The following is a 16622-nucleotide window of genomic DNA, read 5'->3' as shown; positions in this document are numbered from 1 at the left end:
AGAGAAAGCCCGTGCACAGCAATGAGAGACCCAGTGCAGCCAAAAAAATAAATACGTAGAATAAATAAGTTCAAACAGTAAATAAATACATAAACATAAATTACAAAAAAAAAGAACACCTAATGCAGGTGGGAAGGTGGGAGGGCCACTGCAGAGGTCATCTATGCTACATGTACAAGAACCCCGAGAGCACACCAATCGGTACCACACTTTTCACTGCTGTAGCCGATCATTCCCCCTGTACTGCCACACTGTAGCACTCCCTTCCCTCATCTACTGCTATAGTCTCTTTGGAAGGTGTTTCCGAACTCTTGTTATCAGAGTGCCAGTTGAACTGTCCTCACTTCCTTCATTTATACCAGGATTGAAGACCTTGTGGTCCGAGATCCTGTCCAGAGAGCAAGCAGGCTAAGGCTCTGTCTTTGTTGATGTATTTCATCAGAAAGGGCTCTACCCCCTCTCCTAGTTCATGGTGTGAAGTGTTCTTGGCCTCTCGGGAAAGTGGGGAGAATGGAAAGGACCCTATATGAGAATGCTAGGCTCTGTAAAACATTTCAGGTTTTTAAAAATAAGACTCATTTTGTATTGGACTGACAACAGTCCTATGAAATACAAAGAAAGCCGAGAATCAGTGACAGGAAAGGATCACCAGTAAGAACTACAGCAGTCACCGCTTACCTCGTAGCATAGGGCACTGTCCGTGATCCTTAAGAAGAGTTAGTAGAAATGCCTTGCCCATCTTGCCCCTGAACCCCTTGAAAGGTACACGACTGCTGTGTTGGTGTTTAGGGGGAGCATCTCACTTACCAGGGACTGACTTCTCCCTTGATTCCTCTGTAGTGATGGAGACTTCCCCGCTGATGAAAAATTCCCTGGGATTGCAACCTCCAAGCCAGACAGCTTTCCTATGGAATGACAGAGAACTTGTCAAGGTGAAACACCAGTCTGCGGGAGAAAGGGAGGAAGAGAATGATGGAAATCGTTTCTGGGAAACTATTTTTACATTATGTGTTGTTTGTTCCCGGTAAATAAACTGAAATCTTCTTAACAGTACAACAAAATCTAAACCACTAAAGCCAACAATACAGGAGTATAACGTTCGAAAAAAATTTCTTTGGCTGCGCAGCATGTGGGATCTTAGCTCCCCAACCAGGGATTGAACCCACGCCTGCTGCATTGGAAGCGCAGAGTCTTCACCACGGGACCACCGGGGAAGTCCCAGGACTATCACTTTTAAAGGAGAAGGTACAAACCCCTCGGTTCTATGAACTGGAGATTTTTAGTAAGAAGTCAATATATTTGTTGTTAGGCACATTTTATGTTAGGCTGTCTCCCTGCACAGGATGCAGGCGCCTTGAGAATGGAAGTCATATCCCTCTATAGTACGTCCCTCTTCTTTCTGCTTTGCAGTTTGCTGCTCCACTTGTTCAACCCCACCTAGTAATAACCTATACTTCCCTTGTTCCTGTTTTCCCATCTGGAAAACAGACAAAAGGCAACCAAACAACGCAAAGGTCTCAACAAATAAGGGATATCCAAAACCAGAGATGGCCAGAACTTCTGTACCCCTGATGAAATAGTCCTCATACAAAACCTGATAATCAAATTCCTTAATGCTAGGAATCACAGTGAAAAATAGTATCTGAACTGACTTCTGTCAGATGAGTGAGAACTAAGGTTAATTCAGTGTATCTGAAGCATAGAAAGTGAGGGCAAAAGTGGCACAAGATGGGGCTAGAGAAGCAGAGAGGATTCTAGACCACGCAGAGTCTTAAAGGCCAACAGTGTGTTTTCTATTCTCAAAACAATGCTTGTGAGCGATGTTTATGAGCAACGTTCCAACTTGCTTTGAAGGTTTCTTGTGTGAAGAGTGGATTGGAAGGAAACAAGATATATGGACACCAGTTAGGACCTAATCGCAACAGACAGGCAAGTTCAGTATTAGGAAGTTGAGGAAGAGCTGGCTGACAGATTCCAAAGAAATTCAGGAGATGAACTGAAGCGGGCTTAATGGGGTAGGAGATGGAGGAAAGGAAGGTCTTAGGGAATTCAAGGGTTTACTGCACACATGAGCAAAGTCTCAAAATTAATCATTTGAACGTACAGAGGCGGATCTCCCAAATGACACCGGTTAGGAAGCAACGGTACGCCCTTTAGAATTCCTAGAGACAACACAAATCAACTGTTTCGATGGAAAATTCGGCGGGACTCTTGATTTCCATGGGAATACAGAGAAAAGAGACACTGATCTGGCTTGCAGGTATATTTAGGAAGTTGTTAGCCGGACATCACCTACTAGTATCATGTAAGTAGGCCGTCCGAAGTAGGAAGCTTAGGGGAAAAACCTGGAGGAAAACTTAAAAGCTTAAGCCACACCTCTACACTACACCACCTTTCACAATTTCTTCTCAGATAAGCATCATCCCCATCAGTGAAGAAACTCGTTCGTACCTCATAATAGGAAAAACAGGCCTAAAGATTCAATGTGTGTCTTGGGAGGTCCCATCTATGCGATATCTTCCTGGGACCAGAAAAGGCCCCAGGAAGATCCATCTCTGCACCCCTGAAAGCTTACCACCAAGGAAAATGACTAGGTCCATAGATTTCCTCCCTCAAACCAGCTTACCTCACACATAGATCATTAGCAACTCCGCCCTTACTCACATTATCACAGTCACAAGAGTGGTTAGGGAGAAAAGCACTAACCAGGGGAACTAAAACAGAGGCAATCCAGGCCAAGCTGGGCTGGTGGCAGATATCTGCTCCTTACGCTCGGGTGCATAATGCGACTCACCACAGTGCCTTTTTCACAGACCCTTTTGAACGTTTCTCCACAGAATCCAACAGCTCAAGTTAGTTCATGACGCTTCAAGGTCAACAATCGTCAAGAGAAAAACATGCAATATGTCTTACAATGTTGGATTCCTTACAAACAGGACAAGGAGATAACCATGTAGACAAAACCAGAGCATTTGAAAACATCTGTATTCTACAAACACACCAGTGAATGCTATAAATAAGGTACTATGACATAAAACAAAATGAAAACTAGATGTGAGACTGTTCTCTTCAGTGTACAGACTTCATGGCAGTTGCTGCACACTATCTAGCTACTTAGATCTTTAACTCTCTGTTCTGTTAATACCAAATGAGGCCCAAGTGTGTCAACCTGTTTCCCACAGAAACCAAAAAGTCTACATGCATCTCTTTTCTCCTGTGCCCTTTCACCTTACCTGCTCCCAATTCTCCACCAACGTCCTCCTCTTTCTCTAATTATTCTCCTCTTCATTTTGCTTGGCCTTGCCCCCAAGCATGCAAGACAGAGAGTCCTAGAGGTCCAAGATTCTAGAGTGGCTGTTTGCAAGGCGGAGGAGATTACAGTAACTGCCACACTGTATATACTTCTGTGCAAAGAAAAAGGGACAGTGTTCAGAATGTCTCTCACATATAACAAGAGCTGGAGATGGCAGGATACCTGTGTGGCCCAAGGAACTAGAGCTAGCAAATTATGGGCCAAACAATTGCAACCAAAGGCTGGAAGAGGAAAGGTCTGCAACCAGCTCTGTCTCCTAGCTCTCTGGTATTTGCTGCCAACGGGCAGAGTCTATTTCGTGAAGCATCAAGCACTGAAAAGAAGACTCCTGCTGCTGGAAGTTGACAGGAAGTAACGTCCAATGCAAGATCAAGGCTTGTCCTCGAAGCAATGCCCATAATGGAAGAAAAAAAAAAAAGAGAAAGCGGAAGAGAAATGTTAAGTCGCAAGTCCAACCTGGCCCCCAGCCTAGCCCAGCCCAAGGAAGGTAGGAGTCAAGGAGAAGAAACTAAAAGAGAAGAGCCTTGGACCACAACATTCTCCACAAGGTACACTCAACAAACTTCACCCTACTCTTGAACCAAGTTACAAAGAGAGCTTCTTAATCCCTACTTTGGCTCCTTAAAAGCTGCTATCAGTTCACTCATTAGACACATATGATTTCAGAACAACTGTAATAGTTCAAACTAGATGGCTCTTTCCTTCCTAAGGATTATTAATTAAAGAAGATCTATATAGCTCTAAGTATATGATACATAAAATAGAATACTCTGTAGAATATAAGTAACTCTTAGTTCAGTGTATTAATGAACGTCTGTAAGAAATGTGGCAATGATTTCCCTAATGGAAGAGCCTGGGGGAGGTAAATCTGTCTTCTAGGATTTCCTCCCCAGAGCTCAGAAACTCAGGTGTTGTTTTAGCTCTCCTACACTCTCTTCACCCAAGCCCGCCTTCCTGTTGGGGATCGGACCTCCCTATTGGCTCTCTCATACCTTTCAACTGCCTGCTTTGTGACATCACTCTCCTACCAAACCTACTACCACTTGGTAGAGCCTTGGGGTTTCCGTGGAGCTGTTTGGACCAGTAACCAGTGACCTCTGTACTGGACACGTGCGCCGTTCAGCTGCAGCCACTCAGACATCCTCTAGTGTTGTCTCCTCATCCCTTGTACCTGCAGTGGATGCTTCCTCTTCTCTGACCATGTCAGGTAAGAAAAGAAACGTTGGAAAGTTTTGCGTTCGATTTCTTTTGCCCCTAAATTGAGTAGGAGATTCAAAATAGCATGGAATAATGAGGGAAAGTATTGAACTACAAGTCTGGAGACCTAATTTCACTTTTGACTTTGACGTTTACTATCTGTGTGACTTTGGACAAATCACTGGCTGTCTCACAAAGCCTGTTGCTTTCCTTAACTGTTACGTTAGGATACCACGTTGGGTTGATCACTCTGATCCCCTTCTTTTCCAGTATTGAGCCTTAAAGGGTACCCATGTAGAAAACGAAATCAGACACTTCTCAAGAGTGTTTCAACAGAAACACAGAAAAGCCAGGGGACATAGAAAACTAGCAATATATACCAAGATGTTTCATCTCTAATGGTCTCCCTCCACTAGGATTTCGACTAGTTGAAAAGAGAGAATAGGGAGAGAGGATGGAGAGTACTGGGCTCTACAGGGAGGCACAGAGTCGAGCGTAAGGAAGTTTAGGATGGTTTTCATTAGCACAGGCCAACAGGCACCAAGAGATGGGAGAAAATGTAAGAATGAAGAGGGAAAGCATAGAGGAGCTCTCAAGAAAAACGGAGTTTGCAATGGAATGCTGATGGGAACCAAAGATTTTCAATTAAAGCAGAAACAGCACAGAGGGAAACCTGCTCAGAGCAGGGCAAAACCAAGTTGATGGTAGCAAACCCTTACATTAATAGACTAAGAAGGAAAGTAAGGCCAGAACAGGGGATCACCAGGAAAGGCAGCTTATCAGAAAAGTCATACTCCGTTTTCTTTCTTTTATTGCCTCTCTGAATACAGTTGGCCACTTGACAGTTTTGAATATAAACATTTTAGAAATACGTTTTAGAAATGATGCCTCCTATAAACAAGCAACCACAGTGGTTATCTAGGGGGCTGCTTTTCAGTGTTTTATTCTTTCTAATTTTTAAACTAGGTAGACATTTCACCAATTCAACATTTTAAGTGATATCTTCTAAATTGAATCAGAAGGACTATTTTCCTTGGTGTGATATGTAGGTTCTAAGGCAAGGCTGCTTTTCATTTTTACAGTTATTTCCTTCCTAACACAGAGAGCACATTGATCAACAGCCATCGTTCGCTTGTAGAGCTTAGCTACCGAAGAAGAAGAAGAAGAAGAAAAAGTCAAGCCCCACATCTCTAATTCCCCCCACTTAGGGAATTCCCTGGCGGTCCAGTGCTTAGGACTCGGTGCTTTCACGGCCAGGGCCACGCGGCGCGGCCAAAGAAACAAAACAAACAAACATCCACGTTTATCGAAAACCATATTGTGGAGTCCTGTGGATTTTCTTACATTTGAAAATCTTTTTTAATTGGATTCTAGGCATGATGGTTTTTTGAGGTTTTGGGATGCCATCTTCTTGGATGCTGAAGATGATACTAATCTAAGTTCTAGGATAAATCCAAAAACCTTCCTGATACATTTTAAGCTTCCTTTCTGCTTATTATATAAGCTATATTCATTGAAATATATATTTCTCCTAGGCTTAATACCTCTTACTTGCTGGGTAAAAATATGAAGGAGCACAATAATGAAACTCTTTTACACTTATTATTTTGCTGTCTGCTTCGTACCGGTTTTCATTGAAATACTTGTCTATATGTGTTGTGGCTACCTATACATGCACATTTATTGCATTCTGTTGCTTGTTATGCATTTTTTACTGACATACCTTCTCTGTCTGTATGCATTGGCTAGGAATTCATTCACCTCTATCACCTCCATCGTGTCTTCTGGTTAATAGTATTCACTAAACTAGAGTGGGCAAAATTCACTTTCATAATATTGCATGGATGGTACAGAATGCCATTTGTTAGTAAATTCATTAGGCTTCGATACTTGCCACATACCCCAGTTTTCATTAATATCTATGGATTTCTTTTTCGTTAACGTAATATGCTTGTCATGATTTTTCTTTGTCTTTCTAGAACTTATTGTATCTTCCTCCATATAAATCATACGCAACAGATCAGCTTATTCATCTATTAATTATTACTGCTATTATTATTGGTGGTGGTGTTATAACCACTTTACAGGTGAGGAATCTGAAGTAATCAGATAACTTTTCCCTTTCCAAAAGCACTTAAGAAATCCACTTTCGGGTAATCATTTTGAGGTAGGATGAGAAACCGGGCTTGAAGAGGGCAAAAATGACTCTTTCAATTCACCAGTTGGACTGAGCTGTACGTCACCTCTAGGTAATAGCGTGGGAACTGCACAAGCAAAGGGAGACACTGAAGACGACCATGGTAATAGCCGTACTGTTTTCTAATGGACAAAAAAAATGCCTATATTATAAGTTCTATTTCTCCTGCTTTCTGGCAGTATCATGCTCAGAGTGGAGTCCTGGCAAGGAAGTCAGGATACTTAGGTTCTGAAACCTGGTAATGATACTAACATAATGAGAGAACTTGAACAAGTCAACCCGACCTCTCTGAGCCTCAGTTTCCTTACTCACGAAATGAGACTGAGAACATCGAAGTTCTCTAAGGGCCTCCTAGTTCTAAAATGCTTCCAGTCTAGGAAATAGCATAGAAGTCAATACGAGTGCAGGCTGAAGGGAAAGACAGGGCAGGGAGAAGGTTGCTTCCAGCCTAGAGAACAATCTCTGAACCATACCACTTGGCTCTTCTGCCCGTCTGTGCCCAAGATGGGAGCACAGGCAGTTAATAGAGAAGAGTGGAAAACTGCTCAGTCCTTACAGCCATCATTAACTGTCTGATTTTGGGTTTCTCAGGAAGTAGTGATAGTAGAGGTGTCCTGATAGCAAGAACCTTCAGATGATGCCGTTCCTCAAACGTAGTGAGAATTTCTCAACCTCCCTGAGTTTTTCATGACCCTCTTGTTCTTACAGAAAATTTCCAACATCCATCTCTACTTGGAACTCTAAATTCTCTGCAGCATTCTCCTCCTGTGGTGAGCAATGCAACTTCCCTAACACGAAGTGTCTGCAACTTCTCCAGAGTCTCTGCCCCTGCCGTCAGTTCGGCATCGGCTACCGGTACCCCTTTCCAGACACTCATGGGTAGTGCCTACCTTTACCAACATTCTAGCACGACTATGTTATCTGGAGTTACTGACCACAGCCAGATCTCCACTTCAGCTGCTTCCTATCCAGGTGTTCTTGAGTGGGACATCACAGCAAGCACTGAAAAGAATTCTTCTTCACTCGGAGACTTTACTCTGGCACTCACTGACCGCCACACAGCTGCCTCCTCCATGTCTCTGGCAGCCCAGTATGATAAAACTTCAGACGCCAAGAACATGGTCCCTCTACATCCATCGCTTTCTGCCAGCCTTGCTCAGGGAACACCATCTCAGATTCCAAATCAGGGGCAGAGCCGCCTGCCACTTCCCTGCCAGGAAGGGAGCCAGGTATATTACTATAACCAAGGCACACTGGGGTCTTTACTGTATGGAGAACTTGGCTCCTGCCCGCAATCCTACGGCTCGGCGTCATACACAGGAAGTCGGGCCTCTGGGCAACCAGAAATGGGAATGGGACTGAAGGAGATTCAGCCCACAAATATCCGACCACCAGCTTCCACCTCTGCAGTCTGCCACCCTGTGTCTGCTCAACGCATCACAGAAACAAGTTTTCAAGGTGAGTATAACAAACGCCAGAGAAAGTTGAAGAATGAGGTCGGCATTCAAAAATGGGGTCAAATCGACAGCTGGGAAGGGGTGTAGAGGCCGGTAGAATTTAGATCCTGAGCCTTTAATAACCACTACCTTCTCTCAGTGCTCTCTGTTTTTAGACTCTATATGAGAACACCTAGGGCTTCCCTGGTGGCGCCTGCCAATGCAGGGGACACGGGTTCGAGCCCTGGTCTGCGAAGATCCCACATGCCGTGCAGCAACTAAGCGCATGTGCCACAACGACGGAGCCTGCATTCTAGAGCCCGTGAGCCTCAACTACCGAAGCCCACGTGCCTACAGCCCATGCTCCGCAACAAGAGAAGCCACCGCGATGAGATGCCCGCACACCGCAACCGAGAGTAGCCCCCGCTAGCCGCCAACTAGAGAAAGCCCGTGCACAGCAATGAGAGACCCAGTGCAGCCAAAAAAATAAATACGTAGAATAAATAAGTTCAAACAGTAAATAAATACATAAACATAAATTACAAAAAAAAAGAACACCTAATGCAGGTGGGAAGGTGGGAGGGCCACTGCAGAGGTCATCTATGCTACATGTACAAGAACCCCGAGAGCACACCAATCGGTACCACACTTTTCACTGCTGTAGCCGATCATTCCCCCTGTACTGCCACACTGTAGCACTCCCTTCCCTCATCTACTGCTATAGTCTCTTTGGAAGGTGTTTCAGAACTCTTGTTATCAGAGTGCCAGTTGAACTGTCCTCACTTCCTTCATTTATACCAGGATTGAAGACCTTGTGGTCCGAGATCCTGTCCAGAGAGCAAGCAGGCTAAGACTCTGTCTTTGTTGATGTATTTCATCAGAAAGGGCTCTACCCCCTCTCCTAGTTCATGGTGTGAAGTGTTCTTGGCCTCTCGGGAAAGTGGGGAGAATGGAAAGGACCCTATATGAGAATGCTAGGCTCTGTAAAACATTTCAGGTTTTTAAAAATAAGACTCATTTTGTATTGGACTGACAACAGTCCTATGAAATACAAAGAAAGCCGAGAATCAGTGACAGGAAAGGATCACCAGTAAGAACTACAGCAGTCACCGCTTACCTCGTAGCATAGGGCACTGTCCGTGATCCTTAAGAAGAGTTAGTAGAAATGCCTTGCCCATCTTGCCCCTGAACCCCTTGAAAGGTACACGACTGCTGTGTTGGTGTTTAGGGGGAGCATCTCACTTACCAGGGACTGACTTCTCCCTTGATTCCTCTGTAGTGATGGAGACTTCCCCGCTGATGAAAAATTCCCTGGGATTGCAACCTCCAAGCCAGACAGCTTTCCTATGGAATGACAGAGAACTTGTCAAGGTGAAACACCAGTCTGCGGGAGAAAGGGAGGAAGAGAATGATGGAAATCGTTTCTGGGAAACTATTTTTACATTATGTGTTGTTTGTTCCCGGTAAATAAACTGAAATCTTCTTAACAGTAAAACAAAATCTAAACCACTAAAGCCAATAATACAGGAGTATAACGTTTGAAAAAAATTTCTTTGGCTGCGCAGCATGTGGGATCTTAGCTCCCCAACCAGGGATTGAACCCACGCCTGCTGCATTGGAAGCGCAGAGTCTTCACCACGGGACCACCGGGGAAGTCCCAGGACTATCACTTTTAAAGGAGAAGGTACAAACCCCTCGGTTCTATGAACTGGAGATTTTTAGTAAGAAGTCAATATATTTGTTGTTAGGCACATTTTATGTTAGGCTGTCGCCCTGCACAGGATGCAGGCGCCTTGAGAATGGAAGTCATATCCCTCTATAGTACGTCCCTCTTCTTTCTGCTTTGCAGTTTGCTGCTCCACTTGTTCAACCCCACCTAGTAATAACCTATACTTCCCTTGTTCCTGTTTTCCCATCTGGAAAACAGACAAAAGGCAACCAAACAACGCAAAGGTCTCAACAAATAAGGGATATCCAAAACCAGAGATGGCCAGAACTTCTGTACCCCTGATGAAATAGTCCTCATACAAAACCTGATAATCAAATTCCTTAATGCTAGGAATCACAGTGAAAAATAGTATCTGAACTGACTTCTGTCAGATGAGTGAGAACTAAGGTTAATTCAGTGTATCTGAAGCATAGAAAGTGAGGGCAAAAGTGGCACAAGATGGGGCTAAAGCAGAGAGGATTCTAGACCACGCAGAGTCTTAAAGGCCAACACTGTGTTTTCTATTCTCAAAACAATGCTTGTGAGCGATGTTTATGAGCAATGTTCCAACTTGCTTTGAAGGTTTTTTGTGTGAAGAATGGATTGGAAGGAAACAAGATATATGGACACCAGTTAGGACCTAATCACAACACACAGGCAAGTTCAGTATTAGGGTGTTGAGGGAGAGCTGACAGATTCCAAAGAAATTCAGGAGATGAACTGAAGCGGGCTTAATGGGGTAGGAGATGGAGGAAAGGAAGGTCTTAGGGAATTAAAGGGTTTACTGCACACATGAGCAAAGTCTCAAAATTAATCATTTGAACGTACAGAGGTAGATCTCTCAAATGACTCCGGTTAGGAAGCAACGGTACGCCCTTTAGAATTCCTAGAGACAACACAAATCAACTGTTTCGATGGAAAATTCGGCGGGACCGGTGCGTTTTTTCACTCCAACTTAGCTCCAGTTCCTATTACTCACATCTTCTGTGCCAAAACAACACAGCTGGAGGAACTGAAGGGGATTCCGTTTTGGTAATTAAGGAGTGTCCCCAACACTGACAGTCCCATCTTAAAAAGCACTCCCTCTGCATTTTACCCGAGGAGCAATGGCCAGAGCCTCCCTTTGAAAACGATGGGCAGAAATGAGAACATCACACACTGTCCCTTTCAGCTACTGTGAACTGAGCCGCGAGACGACCAATACCCCCTGGCACAGCGCGGACGGGCCAGCGCGCGGGGGCAACAGGGACAGGAGACAGCACAAGAGACGAAGCCCAGGCCCAGGGGCCAAGGCCTATTACCTTTCCGGCATGTGCAAAACATAAAACAGAAGCAATATTGTAACAAATTCATTAAAGACTTAAGAAAAAAACAAAAATCAGATGCTAAAGTGCCTACTCTAACCACTATACTATATTGCTTCTATAAAACAAGCACTAAACCTCAGATACAGAAAAAAACCCTTTTCGTGTCCTCACACCTAGGTCAAAATTACAAAGCGTTAATTCAGGAGACAGAAAGGGAAGGAATAAATCTGAATGAATCTGAGTCAGAACACAGTGCTATATAACCTTAGGCAAATTCCACAATACCCATGCCTCAACATGGCAAATTCCACAATACCCATGCCTCAACCTCCCTATCTATAAAGGAGTTAACCACACCAGCGCTAACCATTACTTGCCTCCTGGTAGCTTGTGAGTGTTAATTAATATTTGTAATAAATACACAGATCATCAGTTGAAAGAAACAAGGAAAACTACAGCGTTATTATTATTGCCTTGTTGCTAGAGCTAAACACCACAAATCAACATAAATAACTTATGTACACCAAGAATGTAGGGTTTGAATATGTACTTTGAAAGGCCATCATATAATTAGTTGTTTCACCTCTAATTGCTTTTCCTTTTTTTTTTTTTTTAATTTAAAAAAGCAATACAGGGACTTCCCTGGTGGTTCAGTGGTAAAGAATCCGTCCTGCAATGCAGGGGACGCGGGTTCGATTCCCGGTCGGGGAACTAAGATCCCACATGCCGCGGGGCAACTAAGCCCTCGCACCAAACTACTGAGCTCGCACACCTCAATGAGGTAGCCCACGTGCAGCAAACTACAGAGCCCACGCGCTCTGGAGCCTGCACGCCACAACTACAGAGCCCACGTGCCACAACTAGAGAGAGAAAACCCGCACGCCACAACTAGAGAGAAGCTCTCATGCTGCAACGAAGAGCCCGTGCGCCGCAACGACAATAAAGATCCCACATGCCTTAACGAAGGTCCCGCGTGCCGCAACTAAGACCCAATACAGCCAATCAACCAATCAATCAATCAAGTGGGGCGGGGGGAGCAATACAGGAATTTCCCTGGCAGTCCAGTGGTTAAGACTCCAAGCTCCCAATGCAGGGGGCACGGGCTCGATCCCTGATTGGGGAACCAAGATCCCACATGTGGCACAGCGTAGCCGAAAAAAAAACAAAAAAAGCAACACATACCCTACGGCATTTATCCCAGAGAACGCATGTTCGCACAAAAAAAGGTACACAAATGTCCACAGCATCTCTATCAGTAATAGTCAGGAAATGGGAAAAAAAACTCAGATGTTCTTCAATGGGCAAGTGATTAAACAAACTGAAGTACAGCCAAACCATGGAATACTACTCAGCAATTAAAAAGAAAGCGGCACTGGGACCTCTCTGGTGTTCCAGCGGTTAAGACTCTGCACTCTCAATGCAGGGGGCCCAGGTTCCATCCCTGGTCAGGGAACTAGATCCCGCATGCTGCAACTAAAGACCCGCACAGCCAAATAAATAAATAAATAAATATTTTTTTTAAAAAAGAGGAGCACTGTTGATTCATGCAATTTGGATGACTCTCCAGGGAATTACACTGATTGAAAAAGGCCAATCCAAAAGGTTGCATACTGGGAATTCCCTGGCGGTCCAGTGTTTAGCACTCAGCACTTTCACTACCTGGGCTGGGTTCAATCCTTGGTCGGGGAACTAAGATCGCACAACCGGCAGCGCAGCCAAAAAAAAATTTTTTTTACTTAAAAAAAAAAAAAGGTTACACACTATATGATTTTATTCACATAACATTCTTTTTTTTTTAATTAATTAGTTAATTTATTTTATTTTTGGCTGCGTTGGGTCTTCGTTGCTGCGTGTGGGCTTTCTCTAGTTGCGGCGAGCGGGGGCTACTCTTTGTTGCAGTGTGCGGGCTTCTCGCTGCGGTGGCTTCTCTTGTTGCAGAGCACGGGCTCTAGGCACGCGGGCTTCAGTAGTTGTGGCACGTGGGCTCAGTAGTTGTGGCTCCCGGGCTCTAAAGCGCAGGCTCAGTCGTTGTGGCGCATGGGCTTAGTTGCTCCGCGGCATGTGGGATCTTCCCGGACAAGGGATCAAACCCATGTCCCCTGCAATGGCAGGCAGATTCTTAACCGCTGCGCCACCAGGGAAGTCCCACATAACATTCTTGAAATGACAGGTTGCCAGGGACAGATAGGGCCGGGGGAGTGGGAGACGGGCCATCTTCCCCAGGGGGTATTTTCCCTTGATCATCTGCACAAAAACTTTATTGCAACTTTATCCACTGCACTATCAGATCATTATGATTTGGTGGGGAGTGGGGGAGCAGCAGTGGCTATAAAATGGCATCAGGAGAGATCCTGTGGGATGGAAATGTTCTCTATCTTGACTGTGTCAATGGCAATACCCAGGTTGTGACAGTATACTATGATTCTGTAAGATGTTACCATTGGGGAAAACTGGGTAAAGGACACACAGGAGCTATCGCACTATTATTTCTTACAACTGCATGTAAACCTACAATAATCTGGACACAAAAAGTTTAATCAGAAATGAAGGCAACACATGCCTCTTGTAACAAGTAAAACAATAGTCCGTGGTCAGTCTCTTTCTCTACCCGTCCCATTCCCTCCCTCTTGAGATAACCATGCAAACTCACTGCTCATACAAACAGGCATGCATTTAATACTTTCTGTTTACTGTATCAAAATGGGATCATACATACTACATATTACCCTGCAGCCTACCTTCTTCACCCATCATCCCTATATCATAGAGAGCTTAAAAAAAAAAAATTTTTTTTTAAGTGCCAAGCAGGATGGCAGGTATAGAAAATTTTCTGACTAGGGCAAATCTGACAAATGTTTACCGTGCTAATGTGCCATAGCTCAGCCAGGTGCATTCAGTGAGAGCACAATATGCAAGTAGCATTCTAAAGAGATCTGCAAAAAATGCAAGGTCTTCAGCAGCTCTTCGAGGATCCCATCCCCCTCTCTGCCTCCTCCATGGAACCATCCCATGGAGGTTGAACAGTTTAACTCCATTTGCCCCTCCTGCTGTTTGTGCTTTCGTTGTATACTTCTGTTCTACATCTCCACAAGACATTATTATTGTCACTTATTTACAAAATAACATATAAATATAAAGGTGTATGTACCTGGGTATATGTACATGTATATATTAGACACACACACACTTTAAGTGCTCTTTGTTCTTTCCTGCAGTTGTGTTCTTTTTTTTTGGGGGGGGGGCAAGTTTTTATATTGGTAAAGTTCTGTACTACTAGAAATATAAGATTTGAAAAGAAAAGTGAGACTTGAGGATCATCTGTGGAGCTTATCCTCATTCTCCTGCTGACGCATTATGTGTTTATAATTTGAGAACTGCAGATAAATACAAACTGGTCTTCTCCATACTTGCTCACTAAGGAATTCCTCATTTCTAGGAAACGTCTATTTCAAGGAAAGGAAACAAACAAAAACACCTAGTGCACTAGATGATTAAAAGGTACACATTTTATAGCCTGAGTTCGAGAAAAAAATTACCCAAGAAACGGCCTTTTTCCCTAGGAGCCAGCTTCTACTAGGGGAGTCTAGGGTTCTCTAGGCAAAGAAAAAAAACTTGCCAGTTTAAACAGAATAACAGAAACGTTCAGCCAATCAAATATACAGAACTCATCACTTGCAGTGAGGAATGAAAGGCCTGTATCAACAGAAAAAATAAATGGCACCGGCAACGTCTGCAACAGAAAACAAACAGGAAATCCTTTAAAAAGCCAAAATTGCAAAGACAGATGAACAGGGTATGAAATTACACGCCGGGCAATGCACCTGTTAAAGGAAAAGAGGCGCACACCAAGTCTGAAGTCTTAAGAATTCGGTGTTTAACACTACTTCTGCATGCTGCCCAGCAGAAAACTCGGGTCCTGGCTTAATCCACAACGCACACTTCATTTAAGGAGGTGAACTGCTTGGTCTGACTCAGTTTCTTATTCTGTAAAATGAATGCAACACAGCTGTCGTGAGTCCCCAAAGAATTCTGCACAAACGCTTTGTAACTCCAAAGTGCTGTGCAAATCAGAGCAGCCCTTCTCTCCTTCACATTCGTTGGACTTAGAATTTCAGAAGTTTAGCTGAAAATATAGACGACTCGGAAGCAAGGGACTGAGAGTGGCCCACACAGGTGGAAAGAAATGCAGAAACTGGAGCACCTCATACAAACCGCAAGAGACCACGTTCACGTGCACACGTTATCAGTGACAGAAAACGCCACCGGTAGCAACTGTAAACCACTGAGAGGACCAGCAACGACATGTGTCCAAATCCAGCCGGCAGCACAGCCTCGTCGGCGGCAATGCCTTAAACACAGCTCCCCGCACTCCGCGGCCTAACAAGATCCACTTTTTCCAAAAAGTTTAGCAACTTGCCAAGTACACTGGCGTAGTTCACCTTTTTTAAATGCTAAGCAAACATGCAGGGGAGTTGAGACAATCAAGGGAATGTTCAGCCTTCCTCAAAAATAAGATCCAGGAAATTCACGTTTTGCTTGAACAGTTTCATGTCTAAAACTGATCACAAACCTCTGTTTGATGTTGTTTTCTCGCTGCTGGCCAATGAGCCCGGGAAAGAGAACCAATTCTTTCAAACAGGGAGGGCTCTCTGCACTCTTCAGCTAAACCAGCGAGGCTTTACCACCGTCACGTTTAAAATAATGAGGAGGATGCCTCCATAGAGTTTACCGGGCTGCGCTAATCACGAGGGGCCTCGGGCGCCCAGGGCGGATCCCAGCGCCGGTGGCCGCGGGACCGGACCCCCTCCCCGGGACGCGGCCGCGGGACAGGACGCCCCCCAGAACCCCTGCCCGGGACGCAGCTGCGGGACAGGACGCCCCCCAGACCCCTGCCCGGGACGCAGCTGCGGGACAGGACGCCCCCCAGAACCCCTGCCCGGGACGCGGCCGCGGGACACGAAGCTCCCCCCTCCCCAGGAACCCCTCCCCAGAGCGCGGGCCTCGCCGCCGTCTCGCAGCACCCGCCGCGCTCACCGCGGGCCGGGAGCCCCCTCAGGCCGACTGGCCCCCGCCCGCCGCCCGGCCTCCCTCCGGCCCGCGCCGCCCGCCGCGCTCACCGCGTTTTTCTTCTGCACCATCTTGTCCATCTTCTTGGCAATGCGGACCACCTCGTCCTCCATGGCCCTGGCAGGCCTGCCCCGCGCCGGGCCGCGGGGGACGGGAAACGAGCGGAGCTGGCCGGGCGGCAGGTAAGCCCAGGCGTCGGCGAGGGCCCTCACCAGGCGTCACCGAGGCGCTTCTTCACTCACGACGACTGCGACGGCGGGGGCGGCGGCGGCGGCGGCGCTCCTCCCACGCAGGCAGCGCCAATCGAGCTCCCAGCTCGCGGCGGCGACGGCGGCGGCGCTCCTCCCACGCAGGCAGCGCCAATCGAGCTCCCAGCTCGCGGCGGCGACGGCGGCGG

At 45.6% G+C, this 16622-nt stretch overlaps 1 protein-coding gene across 1 annotated transcript in view; it reads right to left on the bottom strand.

Annotated features, from left to right (window-relative positions):
- Window positions 1–16457, bottom strand: part of LOC309622144 (uncharacterized protein) — a gene marked incomplete at its 5' end in the record, with an annotated part of 67081 nt that extends 50624 nt beyond the window's left edge. The window contains 3 exons of the mRNA XM_082409292.1: window positions 808–945; window positions 9390–9527; window positions 16276–16457. Of these exons, the coding sequence (XP_082265418.1) occupies window positions 808–945; window positions 9390–9527; window positions 16276–16457 (458 nt within the window). The remainder of the gene's footprint in view (window positions 1–807; window positions 946–9389; window positions 9528–16275) is intronic.
- Window positions 16458–16622: the final 165 nt, after the last annotated feature.

Source organism: Balaenoptera borealis (genome assembly GCF_965194805.1).
Source record: "Balaenoptera borealis genome assembly, contig: HAP1_SCAFFOLD_1623, whole genome shotgun sequence".
In the NCBI taxonomy this organism is placed as follows: Eukaryota; Metazoa; Chordata; class Mammalia; order Artiodactyla; family Balaenopteridae; genus Balaenoptera; species Balaenoptera borealis.
This window is presented reverse-complemented; position numbering and strand designations above follow the sequence as displayed.